The 14,873-nt window shown below is 40.5% G+C and overlaps 1 protein-coding gene across 1 annotated transcript in view; it reads left to right on the top strand.

Moving 5' to 3' along the window:
- The window catches only part of LOC134628446 (voltage-dependent T-type calcium channel subunit alpha-1I-like), a 190,994-nt gene that overhangs the window by 128,686 nt on the left and 47,435 nt on the right, over window positions 1-14,873 (top strand). The window contains exons 20-21 of the mRNA XM_063475124.1: window positions 636-704; window positions 8,112-8,290. Of these exons, the coding sequence (XP_063331194.1) occupies window positions 636-704; window positions 8,112-8,290 (248 nt within the window). The remainder of the gene's footprint in view (window positions 1-635; window positions 705-8,111; window positions 8,291-14,873) is intronic.

Below are 14,873 nucleotides of genomic sequence, written 5' to 3'. Positions count from 1 at the left end.
CCCCAAAGCATAATGATTCCTCATCCGTGCTTCACCATAGGGATGTATAAATTTATGTAGTGTGGGGCTTTTATCATTTTTTTGGTGATATTCTGTCTCTCTCCATTGAAATGAAACTGTCATAAAAATGAGAGACTGCTCACTTACAAAGAGCAAATGAACGTACAAATAAAGCAGGGGAATTGTTACCATCCAGGTAAAAATACCTTTCACTCCTTCGTTGACAACAAGCAGGTATTTAAATATAGATAAATCAGTATCAGAATCCCACTTACTTTAAGTTCTTACTGCATTCTGGCCTCAAGCCACTTTCCTATAATTAAGCAACACCGAATTATTGAACAGTGAGATCTTTGCAAGGAAAGTGATCAAGTGAAATTAAAACTTTCGAATTAAAGCACAGCAACTCTTACTTGTTTGGCATTTCATTTTGATGGAATTTTAACAAAATCCTGACTAATGCAATTACTGACAAACATTGATTCGTTCGTGTCCTTCTTAAAAGCTTCTCACTCAAGTCAAAGTCATCATTTCTGAAACGGCTTTTTCTGGCTTTAATCTACCACCTCTGCTTTGTCTCTTTTCTGATAAATCAAACAGTTTCTCCTTGATTTTTTGTGCCCCTTTTGTTACAGGAAAGACTGTTTCTTACCATTTCCAACTACATCTTTACTGCCATCTTTGTTGGGGAGATGACTCTCAAGGTAAAATCCCTTTTTGGTCTTTTTTCTTGCTCTTTTATGCCTTCCTTACATATCTCAGTTTCCTTCTTTGACATCCTATCCAGTCTCTCCTCTTTTTTTCAGTCCATCTCTATTATTCTGCTTGTCTTTCCCACTTCCTGAAATCTCCTCGTCTCCTTTCTCACCAAAATCATTCGTCTTTCATCTCATTTCCATACTATTGTCCACCTTGTATTCTTTTTTAAAACATCTATCTCACTCCTGTGGATTCTTTCTTCTACTGTTGTCTTAAAAAATCAATCTTTACCTTCCTTTCTTTTTTCTCACTGTCTTCCTTATCTCGTTTCTACCTTACCTCTTTCTGCAACCTACATATTAATCAGTTGCACATGCCCCATTAGCGATGCACAGCCAGATAATGAAGTTAATTAGAAGGCTATCACTCTTAAGCTATCCTTTAGCTGCTCCTGGCCTTCCAATCAACAAGTGCACATACGCATTATCTTTTTAATCCACTGATCTGCTGTCCAGAAGACATGGCATCATCCATTATTGAGTCCCATGTGTCTTCAGGCCTTTTCCGCAATGGTAGAAATCCTGTAGTGATTTATTTATTACCAGGGATAATGAGGGCATGTGCAGCACAATGATGTGGAGATCATCTCATTGCTGTAGCAGCGCAGAGTTCACATGTGCACATTTATGCAGCTGCCCCAGATTGAGCTGCACTCACTGTTTCGTACATCTTCATGTTTTTTTCCTTTTTTTTTAAACTTTCATTCCTTCGTTCAAATCTCCAGTCTTTAGTTTCTTTATCTTCTGTGTGACATTCATTTGATTAATTTCCAATTCAGGGCCTTCCTTTGTAATTTAATTAGTGGAGCTTTATTTTTGTCTTTCCATGTGCTGCTTATTTGCACTCTCAAATGTGTTATGAGCTTGCTCATTTTCCTTTTCCAAATACTTTGAAATACTAATGAAGACAGCTGCTGTTCTGGCAGCATGTGAAATCTTCACGTTGCACATGTCGCCAGAACAGCCTCGCTGCACCTTGGAACACCAGTTTTCCCAAACAGATCTTCCATCTTTTAGTGTTTTGATGATGGAGAGGCGAGTGTTGCCTCTCACGGATAGCATATGTGTTTAACAGTGTTTACACTACATAGCACAATGACTGAAAAATAAGAGTTATGTAGACAAGTTTGGCTTTATTTTGCATTTGGATTTTCTCTAATCCATGCAGGGTCAGATAAATAGATAGATAGATAGATAGATAGATAGATAGATAGATAGATAGATAGATAGATAGATAGATAGATAGATAGATAGATAGATAGATAGATAGATGCGCTCAAGGCACTTTATTGTAAGGTAGACCCTACAATAATACATACGGAGAAAAACCCAACAATCATATGACCCTCTATGAGCAAGCACTTTGGCAATCTGCTGTGACTGGTTGGTGTGAGAGAAGGAAGACAGGATAAAAGACATGCTGTGGAAGAGAGACAGAGATTAATAACAAGTATGATTCAGTGCAGAGAGGTCTATTAACACAGCGGTCCCCAATCTTTTTTGCACCACGGACCGGTTTATGTCCAACAATATTTTCACAAACCGGCCTTTAAGGTGTCGCAGATAAATACAACAAAATAAGTACCGGTACCAAAAAAAAAGAAGATTTATTCATAACACATGGGAAAAGACCCAGGGAAACCGAGTTAACGATAAAAACTATCAAAAAAAATGACTTTAAAAAATGAAAAAAAAACGCAAAACCATAAATTTCACACCTGAGTCTCAACTCTCGCGACCCAGTACCAAAGACTCACGGACCAGGATCGCTGTATTAACACATAGTGAGTGAGAAAGGTGACTGAAGAAGAAATACTCAGTACTCAGGTTTGACTGCTAGAGTTTGTCTTTTGCCCTTTGGGTTGTCATAAATCAGGGAACTAGTCTCTGAAGATCACATAACATTATTGTTCAGCTGTATTTGTTGGATACATAAGATTTCTTCTAGATGTAGTTTGTATTCCTTGATGTATGTGTAGCAGTGTTTATTCTGTCTGAGCACATAGTTTACATTAAGAAAATGAAAGTGAGAAGAACAACACGCACAAACACTTTTCCACATTGTCTTGGCGCATGGCCATTCGTAACAGCTATGAACTCCAGCGTCACCATATTGAACAAACCTATGTTTACTTATCTCAGCAGACAAACCTGCCCTTTATAAACTTATTTATTCAGTTGCATTCTCATAAAGTGTAAACGCTGTTTATTGTTTTGTCGCTCTGGTTAAACTGTTTGTTCCTGCCAGCGTTGGATGGGTGACGTCTGACTGTTATGGAAATCTTTGGGGAAGATCTTCACCTCTGTCTTCTTTCCTCTTTTGACAGTTTTTTTCTGTCTTTGCATTTCCGTTAATGCTTACTTAGAGGGGGAAAAAAAAGATTTCCCGCAGTGCTGTTTGCTTTCTCTTTTTATAATTATTTGAGCAAAACGTCACATTAGACTGTCTTGTCCTTATTCTGTCTCACCCTCCCTTCATCTTTTCTCCATTTCTCTTTCCCACCCCTCCTGTTGCTGTCTAATCTGTTGTTTCAGTCTGGTCAGTCTGATCTCTCTCAGTGGAGCTCTAATTAAGCAACCACACTAATTACAGTTTCTTTTTCTAAACACGCCCCATCACACACGCGACCCACTCGCATCTCCTGTCCGCACGCATACTCACACACTTGCACACAACCCATACATGAGTAGTAGCAATCAGTGTAAACACTGTTACCTGCACACGGCGAGCCTGACCTTGAACATCAGACTCTGATTAGAAACAGGGGGTACATCTGTTATCTTTCGCCCTCCCAGTTCCTCTCCCTGTCTGTCGTACACACACACACACACACACACACACACACACACACACACACACACACACACACACACACACACACACACACACACACACACACAGAGGACTGTGTTTTCATTACTCCAGGAAGGATTTATGACACTGACATCGTTTTTTTTAAAAACCTTACCTTTAATATAAATTCTGCTTGCATAACTAATCCCTTCTTTAACCCTAAACCCAGTGTAAAAATCAGCTGTAATTCTGTATACTACTATAGGACTGATTTATTTTTATATATTCAATTTAAAGTCACTGTGTTTTTGTTTTGTTTTTCTCATTGCAACGATTCATATTTCTTACAGTTTCCCCTTTTGATTGATTTTTCTTTTTCTTTCTTTTATTTATTTTTTGCTTCTCCCAGCACACCCAGCTCTGGGCCATCATGAACTGAACAGCATCAAGCTTTAAGCTGATGCTACACTTGCAAATACATTAGCAATTTTCGTAACACTTTCTTAGCAGCTCACTAACAAAGGCTGAAAGAAACTCTGTCAAAACAGGCAGACTTCTTAGCTCTAAGTAGCATTACTCAGCAAGTTTTTCTGAGCTATATCCTGACATAAGACTCTCCATATGTCTCTATTTCGAGTCTAGGCACAATGAATGCCATTTACTAAAGTGCTCTCCAGAATCTTCACAGCATTTGCTTGTCAGAACTCCTTCCATTAGGACTCTTAAGTTGTTCTTCTTTTTGGTAGCAGCAGACTAATGTTAGCGCCAAACATCCTTCAGTTTGAAAGGTGGACTGAGACATGCACAGCCAGGAAAGATTAAAGGCAATTTCAAGTTCATTTCATCTTGCTATTTTTCCCATTAATGTAGCAATTATTGTGTTCCTGTGGGTCTTTGCACTCTACACCCCCATTACTGAAAATTCAGAGAAACGAGGAGTTGCACAAAACAGCATGTGAGCGTTCTGTATCAGGGGACCTGAGTACTATTTCCCCCCAAAAATGTTTTTTTAATAAATAAATAAAGCTTCAGAAAAACTAGAAATAAGTCATTTAACATGTTAATGTGTGCTGGCACATGACTTCAATTTGAAGGGCCAAGTCAGGAAAAGTATTTCTAAAAGAAGACTGTATTCAGTGGGATGGCTCTGGGGAACTCCTCATTGTTTCACGTACACTTGTGGAAAGCCTAAGAGAGCGCGAGAACAGAGCAGGCAGCAGTGTCTCTGATTTTGTCAAACACTCTATTAGAGGAGGAGCTGGTTTGCAGTGTGGGAAGGCCAAAGTGTGAAATAGTGTACTAAAACTATGCTCAGCTTATCATTATGGTTAAAGTATTGTGTTAAAGTATTTTGTGTTTTTACTGTGGCTCAAATCCAAGTTTGCTCTAAATAGAATTATTAAGGCCATGACAGACTAATAAAGCTGTTAGATCCCAGTTACCCCAGTACTGAAACTCCAGACCGGCTCTTTGTTTAAAGGGTTTCTGATTCTGAGTGTCAGCACAGAAAATGTGCACTAGGTGTTTCATGGCCCGGGTTTCTGTGTGTGAGCAGCTCCTGTAGGTGCAATCAGAGCTTCCTTTTTAAACAATCCATTTAAAACACACTGTAGCAACAATTACAGCGTTTTCAGCTTAATCAAATTTCAATTGGAATTTGAGTGTAATTAAAAAATGAATTTACTGTAAAGCTGTGAGCTGGATAACAGCTGTGAGAGGAGACAAGTATGCTTTGACAATAGACCTACTATCATTTTTATTATAGTATTTAATCTGCTTAATGGCAGGTCCACAGCACTCCAGTAGTCCCACGGGGGCCTTAGTGTTGCTGGCTGCTATTAACCCTCTCAAGGCAGGCGTTGCAGATTTGCAACAGTTTACAACTAACAACCTGACACACATATTTTATGAGTTTTTGGGGTTTTTTTTGATAATTTTCCCCGAATATCAGATTTCTCCTGTAACTAAAACTTAATTTGAGCCTGAGAGGGTTAATACTGTAACAGTTGTTTTGTAATTCTCAAAGCATTAACATAGACCTAACACAGAGGACATGACCAACTCTTGCTGTACATATCTCATCTGTGTTAATGCCCAAAATATATACTCACAGTCATGATTTACACCACTGTTGGAGTCAAATTATTGAATGTTGTCATTGTGTTTCTTAAATTTGTAAAGTCTTGGTTCAAACTATATGATCAAAGACATTCCTTTGTCTCTGACCACCTCTCCAGTCACTCTGGTGCTGGTGGAGGTTTTATGTAGATACATCCTATCTGAAAGATCTGTTTCTTGTGTTGTAAGCTTCCTGCTTTTATGACCTTTGGTGAGCAGGAGATCACACTCACACACACGTTCTTGCACATGCTTACACGTGCACACACACGCACACACACAGTGCCTTGTCTTTTAGAACCATTGGGGGGTTTTACGGTGGGAGGTGCTTGTGTTGTGTTGTGTATTGTAACAGTTTTTCAATAAAAGGCTACAAGGAGGGCTGCTCTTTGAAGGAGTTGGGCTGGAGACAGGTGAGGAGCATTAAGCTCCACAGCCTGGTTCTGATAAGCCTTCCCTCGCTAGCGAGTAAAAGACTGGTTGAAGATGTTCTGTCTTGTTCTTGTCCTTCACGAGAATAAGTCTTTAAACTAGCGGGGCCTGTGGAAGCGCAGACTCAACAACCACGTTAGCTGAAGGACAGGCTTCCTATATTTTTATTTAGTGTGTTTCTTGTTTTGTTTTTGTCATTTGACTTTTTGTAATGGTGATTTTTAGAGGTGCCAATTAGGGCACTGGTTTCACTCAGTAGCTAAGCAGGCGACCACATGCCACAAGGCCAAGTCCAGCAGCCCAGGTCTTATAAAAGTGAGAAAAAACCCTAAAAATGAACTAAAAAAGAGATGAAGCTGCATTTAATGTACTGATGTGACGCACCAGCCAAAACAAGTAATAATAAAAGGATTCTTGTTGGACACAGCTATGATAGGCTGGTGGTGGTAGTGTAAAACTGTCAAACTACCATTTTTTTGTCCTGAGTGACACTAAGTTTGTTCTTCTTCTTCTTTTTTAAATGTATTTATTTATTTATTTTGCAGTTTGAAGTAAAATCAAACAGCAACCACCCAAAAATCCTAGAAATGTAAACTCCTGATGAAGCCACTTGAGCCTGGCTCCAAAAGTGACCCACAGTGTCCACAGCTAATAGTGGCGATAACTTGAAAGTAAATAGGTGTGGACACATATTGACAGCTGAGATAAGCAGCCAGGGTTGTTTGTCCTACAGTGATCAACGTAACTATTATCATGATTATGCACATGAATTGGAAACAATCTGTATTTTTTTATTTTTACATGGGGGGCAGATATCATCATCTCCAATTGTTTTATATAGTAAAATAAATGCTCTGCCTGAAAGACTTCACTTGATACAGAATATAATGAAAAAATGTTCCAGAATCCGTCTCTAGTGATATTTTCTGCATCTCACAAGTTTCGCTGTGAAATGACAGCAACACCAAAGTTGCTCCATCCCATGAAAGCATTTGACAGGTGTCAAATGATGTGGCTTACACCCATGTACCATGCAACTTTTCTTTGAAAGTCAACTCTTTCTTTCTCCCCCAAACTTTCCAAATGTCTTTTTGAGCCACTTCAGGGGCTTTTTACTTGTGCCCTGATGTCTGTCTTTCATTCCACCAGCTGGTAGTTTTCACACAGTTTATTCAAGATTCTTGATCTCCCCCACCCACCTCACTCACATCCTTTCTTTGTAGTTCAGGAGTTTTCCTACGACTGTGAGTTCCCATCTCGCCATAACTAGAAGTTGATAGAACAATCTACCAGAAAAAACAACTACATGATGTTCATACCTCGATTTCGACGAACATCTCTTCTTTATGTTTGGGCTTCTGTGTCCAGGCAGTTAGTAAAGCCGAAATGTGGAAGTGCCTGACATAAGAAGATTTGGCCAGACTGCTGAAGTAGCACATTGCACTGTCAGCAGTGCAGACTACTCTACATCTAAATGAATTGAAATTGTAAACTATTTTCCTCAAGTTTTATTCATAGGCTTTTGCTCCAGTCACAGTGGTCAGCAAGATTCAGTGTCAACATGAAAGCTGATTAACGGCACAAACAAATAGGGTTTTCTTTTCATTATGGAATCTTTATTCCACTGTTATTTTGAATGCTATTTTGAAATTTGCTCATGATTTCTGTCTGATCTTCTTTGCATAACTGCCTTTTATTTCTTTCCTTGTGTCCCTCTTCATCTTTTGAACACCCACATTCATATTAAGAAGCTGTTAGCTCATCTTCCTCATTTTCCTCCTTCCATGCTTTTATCTCCTTGGACTTCTAACCACAGTTTCGATCACATACCAACTGCTTTTAGAAAAAAAAAAAGAAAAAAAAGTCTCTTCTCCTCTCCAATATGAAATGAAATACCTAAGTAAGCTAAGTAAGCAATTTGAATATCAAAGAGTGTGTGTGCCCGTGTACATCTGCTCACTTCTGCATTTCCTCATCATTTCTCATTATTTCTCCCTTCATCTCCCCAGGTGGTGTCCATGGGTCTGTATTTGGGGGAAACTGCCTATCTGAGAAGCAGCTGGAACATTCTAGATGGTTTCTTGGTCTTCGTGTCTCTGATTGACATTGTAGTGTCCATGGCGGGTGGGGCTAAGATCCTCGGGGTTCTCCGTGTGCTCAGGTTGCTCAGGACACTCCGTCCTCTCAGGTTTGAAGGACTTTCAGTCATTTTTTCACATTTCCCCTCTGCATGCCCCATCAGGATGGTTTCTAAAAAAGAAAAGGACAACAGTTTAGGAAAAAATTTGCAATCAGAAGATAGAATAGAATAGAATAATCCTTTAATTGTCCCACAAGGGGAAATTTGGTTGTAACAGCAGCCAAAAAGACACATATACAAACAAACAGTACACAGGACACAGAACAGAAACATACACAATTTTTCTTAAATATTTACATTAAGGACAATGGTTACTATATACAGAGTACTGTACAGTTATTAAATTAAATAAAAATAACTACTAGTAAGAGGCAAACCAGGTTGTAGTGCGAATCGGTTGGTTAACGTATTGCAGTTATAGCGCAGATGTAAACATCTATGTTTGTTGGGAGCAGTTCTGATTGTACAGTCTGACAGCTGCAGGGAGGAAGGACCTGCGGAAACGCTCCTTCATGCATCGAGAATGCAGCAGTCTGTCACTAAAGGAGCTCTGCAGTTCAGCAACATTTACATGCATGGGGTGGGAGACTCTGTCCATCAGAGATGTTATTTTGGCCAGAGTCCTTCTGTCTCCCACCACCTGCACTGGGTCCAGGGTGCATCCCAGAACAGAGCTGGCCTTCCTGATGAGTTTATCCAACCTCTTCCTCTCAGCTGCCGATAAACCGCTGCTCCAACATACCACACTGTAAAAAATGACAGATGCCACCACAGAGTCATAGAAGGTCTTTAAAAGCGCTCCCTGTACTCCAAATGACCTCAGCCGCCTCAGCAGGTAGAGTCTGCTCTGACCCTTCCTGTAAAGAGCATCAGTGTTGTGGCTCCAGTCCAGTTTATTATTCAGGTGAACACCCAGGTACCTATAAGAGTCCGCTATCTCAATGTCCACTCCCTGGATGTTCACCGGTGTCAGTGTGGTGGGTCTGCGTCTCCGGAAGTCCACCACCAACTCCTTGGTTTTCCCGGCGTTGATCAGCAGGTGGTTCTGCTGACACCAGTCAACAAAGTCCAGAGTCCACTGTCTGTACTCTGAGTCGTCCTCACCTGTGATGAGGCCGACTATGGCAGAGTCGTCAGAGAACTTCTGTAGGTAGCAGCGTGGGGAGTTGATGGAGAAGTCTGCAGTGTAGAGGGTGAAGAGGAACGGTGCCAGCACAGTTCCCTGTGGGGCCCCCGTACTGCAGACCAGTGTATCAGAGACACAGCCCTGTGACCTCACATACTGTGGGCGTTCTGTGAGGTAGTCCAGTATCCACTGGGACATGTGGTGGTCCACTCCCGATAGCTCCAGCTTGTCTCTCAGAAGTCGTGGCTGGATGGTGTTGAAAGCACTGGAGAAATCAAAGAACATGATCCTCACAGTGCTTCCAGGCTTCTCCAGGTGAGTCAGAGCTCGGTGCAGGAGGTAGATGATGGCGTCCTCCACCCCGATGCCAGGCTGGTAAGCAAACTGCAGCGGATCCAATGAAGACCTCACCAGGGGGCGCAGATGGTTTAGAACCAACCTCTCGAGGGTCTTCATCAGATGCGATGTCAGGGCTACCGGCCTGTAGCTGCTGAGGTCCTTGGGATGGGAGGTCTTTGGTACCGGTACCACACAGGAGGTCTCCCACAGCTGTGGTACTTTCCCCAGTGACAGGCTCAGGTTGAACAGATAACCTAGGATGCCACACAGTTCATCTGCGCAGCATCTCAGGAGTCTGGAGCTGACGCCATCTGGACCTGCAGCCTTCCGCACCTTGATCTTGCGAAGCTCATTCCTCACTTGAAGTGCTGAGATAGACAGAGTGGATTTTGGGGGAGGGGGTGTATGTTGAAGTCCACAGAAGCCGGAGGTGGGTGTAATGACTGGGAGCTGGGAGGTGTGAAGCTGAGAGGTGTGAAGGAAGATCAATAATACTCTGTCAGTTAGCTTAGTTAGCTTAGCATTAGGTAGCTTTACCTGATCAACATTGTTCATAAAAAGGTACTGTGTCTAGGAACGGTTGTGAGACCATTTCCAAACAATTTGACGTCCATCATTTTACTGCAAGAACGATTCACCAGGAGGAAGCAGTGTGAGAAACTGCAAAAAAACAAGAGCTACATCTCAGACTCATGACTTATGAGAAATGCTGTAAAAAGAGTGGGCCAAAATTCCCAATTAGTGATCTGAGAAACTGATAAAATAAGAGGTACAACACAAATGCTACAGCAAAGGGGACCCAAGGCGACAGGTGTGAGGGGAGATATCATCACCCCCATCCGAGATTGGTTACCAAGTCCCAGTTGTCCCAAGGGTGGTGGAGAATGACCGAGCTAAGATCCTGTGGGACTTCCAGATACAAATGGAGAAATTAGTGATGGCTAACTAGACATAGTAGTGGTGCACAACAGAAGAACATGGTCGTAGTGATAGATGTAGCAATACTGAATGACAACAACAGCAGGAAGAAGGAACACAAGAAGCTGGTGAAGTACGAAGGGCCCAGAGAAGAGCTAGAGAAGATGTGGAAGGTAAAGGTAACAGTGACCCCCAAGCTGGACGAGTGGCTTCAGCAGATCCCAGGAACAACATCCGCAATACACATATATATATATATATATATATGTGTATATATATATATATATATATATATATATGTATATACAGTTAAGCCCATAATTATTCATACCCCTGCCAAATATTGACTTAAAGTTACTTTTGTTCAACAAGCAAGTTCTTTTTTGAGCAGAAATGACACAGGTGTCTCCCCAAAGATAATAAGACGATGTACAAGAGGCATCATTGTGGAAAAAAATATTTCTCAGGTTTTATTTATATTTTAGCAAAAAGTATCATGTCCAGAATTATTCATACCCTTCTCAATAATCAATAGAAAAAAGCCTTTATTGGCTATTACAGCAATTAAACGCTTCCTATAATTGCAGACCAGCTTTTTGCATGTCTCCACAGGCATTTTTGCCCATTCATCTTTAGCAATGAGCTCCAAATCTTTCAGGTTGGAGGGTCTTCTTGCCATCACCCTGATCTTTAGCTCCCTCCACAGATTCTCAATTGGATTCAAGTCAGGACTCTGGCTAGGTCACTGCAAAACATTAATGTTGTTGTCTGCTAACCATTTCTTCACCACGTTTGCTGTATGTTTTGGGTTATTGTCGTGCTAAAATGTCCACTGGTTCCCAAGGCCAAGTTTTTCTGCAGACTGCCTGATGTTGTTGTTGAGAATCTTCATGTATTGCTCTTTTTTCATGGTGCTGTTTACTGTGATCAGGTTCCCTGGTCCATTGGCTGAAAAACACCCCCAAAGCATTAGGTTCCCACCACCATGTTTGACAGTGGGGATGGTGTTCTTTGGGTTGAAGGCTTCTCCATTTTTATGCCAAATGATCACAATGATGCCAACATCATTGTGACCAAATAATTCAATTTTTGTTTCATCTGACCATAACACTGAAGACCAGAAACCTTCTTCTTTGTCCAGATGAGCATTTGCAAAGGCCAAATGAGCTTTTGCATGCCTTAGAAGTGCCTGGAGAAGTGGCGTTTTCCTTGGTCTGCATCCGTGGAACCCAACAGTGTCCGTTGGACTGTCTGGCTTGAGACATTGCCACCAGCAGAGCCCAGATTCACCAGAATGGCCTTGGTGGTGATCCTTGGATTCTTTTTCACCTCTCTCACTAGTCTCCTGGCCAGCACAGGTTTCACTTTTGGCTTCCGACAACGTCCTCTGAGATTTTCCACAGTGCGGAACATCTTGTATTTTTTAATAATACTTTGCACTGTGGCCACTGGAACTTGAAAACATTTGGATATGGCCTTGTAGCCCATTCCTCACTTGTGAGCAGCCACAATGCACAGCTGCAAGTCCTCACTGAGTTCCTTTGTCTTAGCCATGAATGTCCACAGACCACCTGCAGAGAGCTGCTGTTTTTCACCTGTTGAGTTGATCAAAACAGCTATTTCCAATTAATCAGGGTAATTTGGATGCTTTAGAACAGCTTTGACTATTTGGAATGGTATGGAACTTTGGATTTTCCCAGAGACTGTGACAGTTTGTAAAGGGTATGAATAATTCTGGACATGATACTTTTTGCTCAAATGTAAATAAAAGCTGAGAAATATTTTTTTTCCACAATGATGCGTCTTGTACATCATCTTATTATCTTTTGTGAGACACCTGTGTCATTTCCAGTCAAAAAATAACTTGCTAGTTGAATAAAAGTAACTTTAAGTCAAAATTTGCCAGGGGTATGAATAATTTTGGGCTTAACTGTATATATATACATATATATATATATATATACATATATATATGTATATATATATATATATATGTATATATATATATATATATATATATATATATATATATACACATACATATATATATATATATATATAGAGAGAGAGAGAGAGAGAGAGAGAGATACATACATATATTAGTGCTGTCAAAGTCAACACGTTAACGCAAATTAATCTGCTATCACGGTCAACGCGATAAAATTTTTTAATGCAGTTAACGCATCTGGAGTGCAGAATGACTCAAAATCCCTAAAATGTTCCTGTAAACGCATTTCGGGCAGTTTGTCCAAGTAGAGTTACCTTCGCATATGCGCAAATGGGCAGTTGATCTGGTGGTGAGGGGCAGCTAAACCAATCAACTAAATCTGGAAGATGATAAACGCACACTGCAAAGCATACGTTAGTCAGGGATGCTGCTAGGATTTTGGCGCGTCACCAAGCTTGCGACAAACCACTCACGGAGCATCGGGGACTCAGTAAGTCTACCTCGGACATATTGACTGACGCCAAGTGGATTGCAACAAACTGCAGACCTATTAACATCGTTGAGAACATGCGCTTTGGTTCCTCCTTTCAAGGACTTGAAGTGCCTCCCCAAGAGTGACAAAGAGAGAGTGGATAAATGTTTACAGAGTCTTTTGTTAACATGAATGTTCAAGATGTTCAATAAACATGTTAAGTGCGTATATTTTCCGTTTTTTCTCGAGTCTGTTTGCTCATGCAAAAAATTAATATAGAATAAAAATGAATGATATTTAATCATGATTAATCCACAGTAACCCTGTGATGAATCTGATTAAACATTTTAATTGTTTGACAGCACTAATATATATTATATATGAGTGTATACTTACCTATTAGTATATAGGTTTTTTAAACCTATATACTAATAGGTAATTTGGGGGTGGCTGTAGCTCAGGTGGTAGAGCAGGTCAGCTACTAACAGTTAGACTAAACAGTTTAGAAAAAGTGCTTGTGTGATTGGGTGAATGAATTAGTTGTATAAAGCGCTTTGAGTGCTCAGAGTAGAAAAGCGCTATATAAGAACCAGTCCATTTACCATTTAAAAAGTTGTATTTCACAGGAGAGAACCTGTGCTAAAAGATTGAAGAAAACTATTAAAATTCTCTTTGAATGTAAGCATACTTTCTTTGTCTTTATTCTGCATTTACTTCATTATATTGCATTGTCAGTTACAAGCTTAAATATAAAGTTGAAAAAATGTAATTGCAACAAAGCTATTTGTTGGGTCTAAACTCAGACCCCGCTGTATCCAGGACTTATTCCCATGAAAGAAAAACAAGGCAACAGCGTTCGATCGATTACTTGCGCAAGGGAGGCCTTTGGTCAAGAACCAGCTCTTGGAGCTCACGCTCCTAACCTGTCTCCAGCCCAAAGTCCTTCAAAGAGCAGCTTCCCTCGCAGCTATTTATTGACAAACTGTTACAGTTCACGCAATAGTTTACAACACGTACCTCCCCTCTTAACCCCCCTTGGTTACAAAGACGAGGCACTGTATGTATATATATGTGTGTGTGTGTGTGTGTGTGTGTGTGTGTGTGTGTGTGTGTGTGTGTGTGTGTGTGTGTGTGTGTGTGTGTGTGTGAGAGACCTCCTGCTGGGCAGGAAGCTTACATCAAACAGACCTTCCAGATAGGATGTGTCTGTAATCAAACCTACAGCCCCTCACCCAAAAACTCAAGAATCTGGGGAGGGGGACTGTGGAATTGCTTTACAATGTAGAAATGGATGGTAAGCATAAAAATGACAAACATTTAACAATTCACTCTAACACTACTGATCAAGTAATTGCGATTAATCGCGATTAATTACAGAAAAGTGAGATTTTAGGTTTTTTTTTTTAATCTATTGACAGCACTAATATATATGAGAGAGAGAGAAGATTTGGCTATTATTCATGATTAGGATTCATGCGCAAGTGTAACTCATCACTAATTCACTTTATCAAAGACCCAGGCATGAATTCAGTTCCTTCTGAACTTGCTCATATTTGTGAACCATAAAACAGTTAACTAATGTATCAGCCGTAGCACTCTGGACAACACAGGTGCAGTCATTCTCACACAGGAGAGTGGATTAATGAAACGGCCTCCCCCTATCAGCAGTAAACTGTTCTACTGTTCTACTGAAATAAACTGTCTCTCTCTGACTGCTCTCCACGCCTCCGCGCAGATTCATATATTACAAAGGATGATAAATAAAAGTGAAGTCAAGTGTTTTATAAATGGATCTGTAATTCTGAACATGGAAAAGTGGTGACCCCCC

Source organism: Pelmatolapia mariae, linkage group LG6 (assembly GCF_036321145.2).
Source record: "Pelmatolapia mariae isolate MD_Pm_ZW linkage group LG6, Pm_UMD_F_2, whole genome shotgun sequence".
NCBI lineage: Eukaryota > Metazoa > Chordata > Actinopteri > Cichliformes > Cichlidae > Pelmatolapia > Pelmatolapia mariae.
Note: the sequence above shows the minus strand (reverse complement) of the source record. Positions and strands in the feature narration are given on the sequence as shown.